The sequence below is a fragment of the Ziziphus jujuba genome, chromosome 8 (genome assembly GCF_031755915.1).
Source record: "Ziziphus jujuba cultivar Dongzao chromosome 8, ASM3175591v1".
NCBI lineage: Eukaryota > Viridiplantae > Streptophyta > Magnoliopsida > Rosales > Rhamnaceae > Ziziphus > Ziziphus jujuba.
In genome coordinates, this window is record NC_083386.1 from 2799002 (window position 1) to 2807334 (window position 8333).

The following is an 8333-nucleotide window of genomic DNA, read 5'->3' on the forward strand; positions in this document are numbered from 1 at the left end:
CTTCAGAATGTTCACATTAATTCTAGTGAGATTCTGTTTTTTTATTTAGAGAAAATAAGGATTTTTATATGAATGTACGTTATTGTTATTATTATTATAATAATAAAGTTTATTTCGTGTAGGGGAAGAATTGTTATACTGATTTGGGCCGAAGCCCGACTTTGAATTGGAGACGCGGAAATGGTTAAGGAAGTGCTCCTCACATAAACAAATGGGCTTCACAACGGAGGGCCTTTAGTATGGAACGGGTCTAACTTAGTTCATCCCCACCACACAAATTTTTTATATTTTAAATTCTTTGTCATTAGAGCTTTGCTTTTGGGTTGTATATATTTGGCCTTTCTCCTCAAATGAAACATTTTTTTTTTTTTTTCAGTTTTTGTTTGAAAGGTTTTTTTCAAATGAAACTTGAGCATATCAATTTACTTATAGAGTTATAAGCTTGGAAAATTTTTTTAAGAGAAAAAAGAAGAAGAAAAAGAAAAGAGTAAACTTAAATTTGAAAACCATCTAAATTTGTTTTCAAAAAAACTGGACTCACAGGATTCAACTTCCAAGGTGGATTATATAGAAATTTTTTTTGAGTGAACTTCAAAAGGAAAATTTTGCATGATGATGAGTTGAAGAAGAAGGGGGCCTTGAAAACGATGGTGTTTTGATGGGGGAAGAGGTTGCTTGGCCTCCAAGCCAGGAGAATAATTTTGGATAGTGTTTGGTGGGATCGTGAGGAGTTAAGAGGAGGATGTAGTGGTTTGGATGATTGGAGTGGTGTTGGAGTAAGTGGGTTGAGATGAAATTAAGGATTTGGATGAGAGAAAAAAAAGTGTTTCGAAGTTAAAGGAAATTATATTAGAGATTTGGGAGATAATCTTAAAATGATGTTATCTGTAATGTCAGAAGAAATATCACAATTGAAATTAGACGAGGACGCACTAGTAGTTGCCGCTAATAATCCTTTTCTTTTGGGTGCGCGGGTTTCCATTGATATACGTAGCATAATGAATAACAAGAATAAGTAGCTCAAGAAATTAAAAAAAAAAAAAAGGATCTCTTCATAATATTATATAATATCATTATATAAAATATCAATATTGATTAATTTATTTTAACAATTAACATTATATCTTTTTATAATTCATTTTGGTTGCTTTCAATTTTTTTGAAAAATATACCGTTGGAGGATTTTTTTTTTTTTTTTTTTTTTTTTTTTTTGGGGGGGGGGGGGATTTTGATATCAGTGTTCAAACTTAGACGTTTTGTAGTTTTGGAAAACAGATAACAAATTGAATGTGCTTTGTATGGTAAATGTTTCGTTTCTTATGAGAAAAAAAGGACACATCAATGAGAAAATTTGGGCGTTTCAGATAATGAGATTCAAACCAAAAAAAAAAAAAAAGAAAAAAAAAGAAAAAAAAATTGATGAGATTAGATTTGCCAAAGCAATTCTTGAATCTATCAAAATGAATTGCCAAAATTAGAAATATTGGAAGCTGTATTGCATGCAATTATTTCTGGATATCTATGAAGGGAAACTAGTTCCTTCTTATCCTAAATGATGTATGGAATGATAACGGCGAAAAATAGGAATAACCACTTAAATGGGATGGTTTAATTAGGAAGTAAAATCTTAATAATAACAAGAAGAAAAAGGAAGTTGCTAATAATGATGGGAGTAGTCACCCAAATGATCAACATGGAAATTGTTGTCCGAGAAGCAATATTGGTTAATATTCATCCCCCTTGCATGCAGGTAAAGAAGAGTACAAAAAATTGCAAGCAAGTGCAAAGGCTTGCTTCTTTTAGGAAAGACCTTAATTAGGGGGTGTTTGATATGTTTTAAAGAGACTAAAAAGGATTGTGAGGATGTTGTATCTAGTAGAATATGGTAATTGCCAGATGACAACATCAAACTATTCACTCCATTCTTGTTGAGTTATTATAATATGTCTCCTCTCAAAAAACGTTTTCTTTTATAGTGTTCGTTATTTTCTAAAGATTATGAGAATGAGAAAGATGGCTTTATTGAAATGTGGATATCATAAGGCTATTTAAATAGCAGTCAAAATACGGAGAAAGAAGGTCAACATTGCTGTTAAAAATCTAACCTTGCTTTCTTGAAACAAATGAGCAATATGTACCACCAATATCTCTATGTATTACACCTAACCTAAGCAATTAGTTATCCACATGTGATTAGAGAAGATTAAACACTTGTGCAGTGGGGCATGCATGCAAGATGAGTTTTGAGGAAAATGTAGTTCATAGTTAAAAGCCACTTTGATCAGTTCATGAAGAAGTAATTATTTATAAAGAGAAAATTTTAAAATTGAAGAAAGTTCTCATTTACAACATTTGTACAAGATTGGTTCAACCATAAATGCATTGTCATGCGTGGTAAAAGGTTTTGTTTCTTTTTTTTTGGTGAAAAGAAGATGTTGTAGCACACAAGATGGAAACAACAATTGGAGCATATTTTGTGAAAATATTTAGAGCTGTTTATTTGGGCTTGTGATGCGAGGCATGCCCCAAGAGATGATTAAAACAGAGTTCTCAATGCAAAAAGTGATTAAAACTGAAAACAGAGTTCTCTCTGTTTTTTTTTTTTTTTTTTTTTTTTTTTTTTTTTTTTTTTTTTTGCAGTAAGTAAAAGGGTAACGGCCAAACAAAATGAAAGGTAACGAACTTTTACTTAATGTGCTCCTGCATAATTTTTTTTCCAGATCATTATTTATTTATTTGTGAACTTGTGCTAACTGAGATATTTGGGGAGTAAATATGTTTTTTTTTTTTTTTTTTTTTTTGGGTCTCTAGCTCCAAAAATTTATCAAAAACAAAAACCAAGTGATGTTTAAACTATAAATCTTATTATTTATCATCATTCATGATAATCATCATTTTATGTGATAAAATTTGATCGAAATATTTAATTTTATTTTTTATTCTAAAATAACTATTTAAATTAGCAAACCGCTTACAGACTTTACCAGTGATTATTCATAACCGGTTATGACAAATAGCATTTATATTAAAAAGCAAGGTATTTAAGAAAAGAAACACGTCTAGTATCTTTATGTGGAAAAGAAAGAATGTAATACCAGTCTTGCTTTGAAATTTTTGTCTAAGTTGTCAACAAAATAAACTCTCACTCACTCCTCCTCTATACCTTCCTAATCAATCAATACTCCAAAGAGAGACAAAAATATCAATGCCTTTCTTCTCACCAGTTTAACTCCATCTTATATTCTTTTAGACTTAATTATCATTATAAAAGGGGAATTGATGGGTGAATTACAAGAAATACAATTCACTAGCCTTGTTCTATCTTCATCTCTGCTATCTATCTCTTTCAATCTCTCCCACTTTAATTTCCATCGAATTATGGCGGAGTCTTTGGTTTCTGGGGTGCTGGGGCAGTTGGCTTCCATCACAATGAAAGAGCTGAGGCTAGCGAAGGATGCTGTTAAAAGCATATCCAGTCTCAGAAAAAAGCTCAAAGACATACAAGCTGTGCTGGAGGACGCCGAAAGGAAACAACTGGACGATGCCCGTATTAGACGTTGGTTGGATGAGCTCACTGATGTTTCTTACGACATCGATGATGTGCTGGACAAGTGGAGCTCTGAAACTCTCAAATCCGAAATTCACAAACGTGTGGAAGCGGAAGAAAACGGTCACCGGCAAAAAGCAGCTGTTAAGAAGAAGAAGAAGGTATGTCTTCCATTGATCTCTTCTTGCTTTTGTTTCAACCAACTTAAACTAGTTGGTGTTCGCGGAGATATTGCTCACCGAATCAAAAGGCTTAATGAAACATTAGAAGAGATTGCCAAAGAGAAACAACAATACTCTTTGGAAACAACAAAAGTTGCTCAAAAGCAGACAAGAGAGACTATCTCCATTGTTGATGAGTCTCAAGTGTACGGTCTGGATGGGCCTAAGAATGTACTAATTGAGAAGTTGCTCAGTGAGAGTAGTGAAGGGCGGCCTGGTGGTGGTAAATCAGTTCCTGTTATCATCCCTATTGTGGGGATGGGGGGGATTGGGAAAACCACTCTTGCCCAACTTGCATTCAATGATGAAAAGATCAAAACACACTTCTCTGAGCGGATGTGGGCGTGTGTTTCAGACCCTTTTGACGAGATTAAAGTTGCCAAAGCAATCATTGAATCTCTCAAAGGTAGTCACCAAAATTTAGAAACATTGGAAGCTTTATTCCAACGTATTCGGGAATCCATCGAGGGAAAGAAGTTCTTGCTTGTCCTAGATGATGTATGGAGTGATGACCGTGACAAATGGGAAAAATTCATACAACTGCTTAGATTGGGTGCTGTAGGAAGTAGAGTGTTGGTAACAACCAGAAAAGTGGAAGTTGCTACTATGATGGGAGCAGCCGCAGAAATGATTACCCTGCAACTGCTGTCTGATGAGTATTGTTGGTCAATATTCAGCGGACTTGCATTCAGGGGAAGAAATAGTGAGGAGTGCAAACAATTAGAGAGAGTTGGGAGGCAAATTGCAAGCAAGTGCAAAGGCTTGCCTCTTGTAGCAAAGAGCTTAGGAAGTTTGATGTGTTCCAAGGTGACTGAAAATGAGTGGGAGGATGTTCTATCTAGTAGATTCTGGGAATTGAAAGATGAACAAACCAAAACTTTTGCTCCATTCTTCTTGAGCTATTATGATTTGTCTCCTAGAGTAAGACGTTGCTTCTCTTATTGTTCTTTATTTCCTAAAGATTATAACTTTGACGCAGCTGAGTTGATTGAAATGTGGATGTCACAAGGTTATTTAAGTGGTAGTCAAAATCCGGAGGAAGAAGGTAAAAAGTGCTTTCAAAGTTTAACCATGCGGTCTTTCTTTCAAGATTTCCGAATAGATTTTGATCAAACAATTATAGGATGCAAAATGCACGACATATTGCACGACTTTGCCCAATTTTTGACAAGAAACGAATGCTTTACCATGAGAGTTGAAGTTGATATGGAGAAAACAGAGCCTCCTAGTGTTGAAAAGATCCGTCACTCTTGGTTGGCATTGGCACCTAATTTTCCCAAAATTCCTACTTCAATATTTGATCAAAGTAGCCTGCGTTCCCTTTTCATACAATGTACTTCAGATACTAGTTTAGATGATAAAAATATGGTGTTCTTTCATCAAAACTTTCGTTATCTGAAACATCTTAGAACACTAGGTTTGATATCTAGCAAAATAACAAAGGTTCCAGAGCAAATTGGGCGGTTGATACATTTGAGATATCTCAACTTATTTCAGAGTCGTAATTTGCAAGAATTGGCTGATGAAGTATGTGATTTATGTAATTTACAAAGCTTAAGAATTGAAGGATGCAGCCGGCTTCAAAGACTTCCAGAAGGGATGGGAAAGCTAGTGAATTTGAGACACCTTTACATGCGTGGCTGTAAAGAATTGGTGGGTTTGCCGAAAGGAATTGGTGGACTAACTCAACTTCGTACACTAGACACAATGTTTATACCAAAGAAGAATGAAGCAGCATATTTTTTGAGTCTAGGAGATTTGAAAAGTTTGAAGCACCTTCGATTTCAAAGGTATATTTTTGAAATAACCAAGTGCTGTAATTTGATAAATCGGAGCGAGAGGGAGCTAATGTATTGGGAATGTCTTGTATATCTAATTCTAAATTTTGGAGAGGCTGATAAAAAGGAGGAAATTAGAGACGAAGAAGATGAATTTGGGATACTTGAAGCCTTACAACCACATCCAAGCTTGAGAGGTTTACTAATCACTGAGTACAAGGGTACCAGTTTGTATCCCAAATGGATGAAGGAGTTGAAAAAGTTGATGGGGCTCCACATTACAAACTGCAAGCAGTGTGAGAGTTTACCTCCTTTGGGAAACCTCCTACCTTCACTCGAAGACCTTGTGATTAGTGGTTTGGATAAAGTGAAAAAGATAGGTGATGAGTTTCTGGGACTTGGAGTGGAGCAAGCTGAAGCTGTCTCATTCCCAAAACTGAAAGTGCTTGGGTTTTACAACATGCGGGATTGGGAAGATTGGGAAGGCACTGCACGCACTAGTCTTCGATCGGGAGTTATGCCGTGTCTCGATGTCTTAATAATTGAAAATTGTGGCAATCTCAAATCACTACCACCCTTTCTCAAACTCACTCCATTGCACACTCTGTGTATCAACTCCTGCGGGGTGCTATTACAATCTCTGCTAAACTCAGAAGAGGAGTTGACCAAGATTTCTCACATCCCATGCATCATCATTGATGGTCAGAGGTACAATTTTATAACTCTCTCTCTCTCTCTCTCTCTCTCTCTATATATATATATATATATATATGCTTTATTTAAATTAATTAATGGTTTAATTTGACACATCCTTTTTATTTTTAATTTTTCGTTTTTCCTTTTTAAATTAAATAAATAAATAATTCGATTACCAACAATTGCTAAAATTGCAGGCTATGTTGATCAGAGTAGAACATCAGCAACAATGATATTTCATTTGATTTCTAAATCAACTCGTAATATATGGAAATTAAGGTACACATCCACTTCTTATAATTCGGTTTAAAATTGCTATGCCTCCAATAATCCTCATCTGGTTTTAACTTGTTTTCCTTGGCTAGACAACAATATTGAACGATTAATAAAAGCATTTTCCAATTTGTTCAAGTGCTTATTCCTTTCGACCTGTTGTAAGTCGCTGTGATGGTCATGCATTCCATATAATCTCGTATGACAAGCTATTTCATTTCCATCCAAAACTCAAATACATTATGCATTCCTATTTACTAATAATCATTTGTATATCATTTCATTCAAAATATAATTATTAATCTTTTATTTATATATATATATATATATATATATATATATTGTATGATTGTTATTCTGGTTTTTTGGACAGACTCCAGAGCTCTATAGGAAGTGTTGTTTGCTACAAATATATATAAATTGTTTTTATTCCATTTGTATCTGTACCTGTCTTCACTTTTACAGGTTATTAATCATTATGTTTTAGATAGATTTAGTTTATATTTCTCTGTATTTTTTTTTTTTCATTTTTTCCATCTTTTCTTCTAATTGTGCTTCCTGATTTCTTAAGGTTGTAGCATGTATTCCAAAAAGGATACTTTCATTCCAAACAGCAAACACAGCTTTTAAGTCTATATGTAGTGTTTTTCTAAGTTATATATTTTTACATAATGTATGATTAACCAATAATTTGCTTCTCAACCTAGTTCTGTATACCGTTAGCAAACAAATTATTTTTCTAACTTTTGCATTCTTGATTTCATTATAATTATTCCTAAAACTGAAAAAGCTCTGCCTTTTACAAAACGGTGAACTGGGAAGAATGACAATTAGGTTATGAACCAAATTAAAGCTGGAGTGATGTTTATGCTATGTATATCTTTGCATTGGTATATAACTTTGCTTTGTCTTGTATTTTTTTATAATGTTAAAAAAATAATGTTAAAGGTATCAAAAAGTTTTCCAAAAAATTTATTCAAAACTGATGCTTTGTTATTTTACTGATTGTAAAATCAATATTTATCTAAATATTAAAAAGTGAATGCTTGAATAAATAAATAAAATTAATCATAAACAAATAAGATAATAATAGCTGGTATCTTTTTTTTTTTTTTGGGTAAATTAATACTAGCTCATCTTTTGATAAAACATCATGGTACTCCTAGCAGTATTCTTGTTAATGTTATAATTATTTTCTCTTTTATTCTTTTGAACTTAGTGAAAGTGATGAGATGTGCCCATTGGATAGGGTTACTATGTTTTAAATGTTATTTTATTTATTATTTTGCAGGATTCGTATGAGCTCTCCAGTTCATCATTAATCTCTCAAGTGTAACACCAAAAGGACTTGAATATAATAACTACAATTTTAATTCAATAAATTTGCAATTATTGAATTGCATGTAATCAAAACTTTAAATGTAATAAAGTAGTTATTTATTTGAAACACGAAAAGCACTTAAATGTAACGATGTTGTTATTTATATGTTGCTATATTGAATTGCAAGTCTTTATATCTTTTTTTGTAATCCAAAGCTACATAGTTTGTCCCTTTAAGAAAATCCAGAGGTAAAAGTCACTTTTTTTAATTTTTAATTCATTTTCTTTTTCGGGTAGTGATGTGTTTGAATCCTCCAGCTTGCTGGCAATAACTTAATAATAATGGAAATTCTGTTTTCGAACATGGACAAGCAAATGCTTCTTCAGAAATATGTATCAAATGCTCAATAATCATAAAAAATTTTGTTCACCATACATAAATTCCAACTAATATATTAACCAAACATGGTCTAGTATTAGAAAAGTAAGAAATTATAA

The 8333-nt window shown here is 33.0% G+C and overlaps 1 protein-coding gene across 2 annotated transcripts; it reads left to right on the forward strand.

Annotated features, from left to right (window-relative positions):
* Positions 1-3092: 3092 nt before the first annotated feature.
* On the forward strand, positions 3093-8057 carry LOC125421269 (disease resistance protein RGA2-like). 2 transcript variants are annotated; one of them, XR_007239520.2, is made up of 3 exons: positions 3093-6254; positions 6440-6521; positions 7807-8057. XR_007239520.2 is itself a non-coding variant. In XM_048469608.2 (2 exons), exons 1-2 carry the CDS (start codon positions 3280-3282, stop codon positions 6447-6449), a joined length of 2985 nt encoding a protein of 994 aa, XP_048325565.2. In that variant the 5' UTR covers positions 3093-3279; the 3' UTR covers positions 6450-7014. The 2 variants fall into 2 exon arrangements, 1 of the variants encoding a protein (XP_048325565.2); XM_048469608.2 differs by lacking the exon at positions 7807-8057 and having other exon boundaries at positions 6440-7014.
* Positions 8058-8333: the final 276 nt, after the last annotated feature.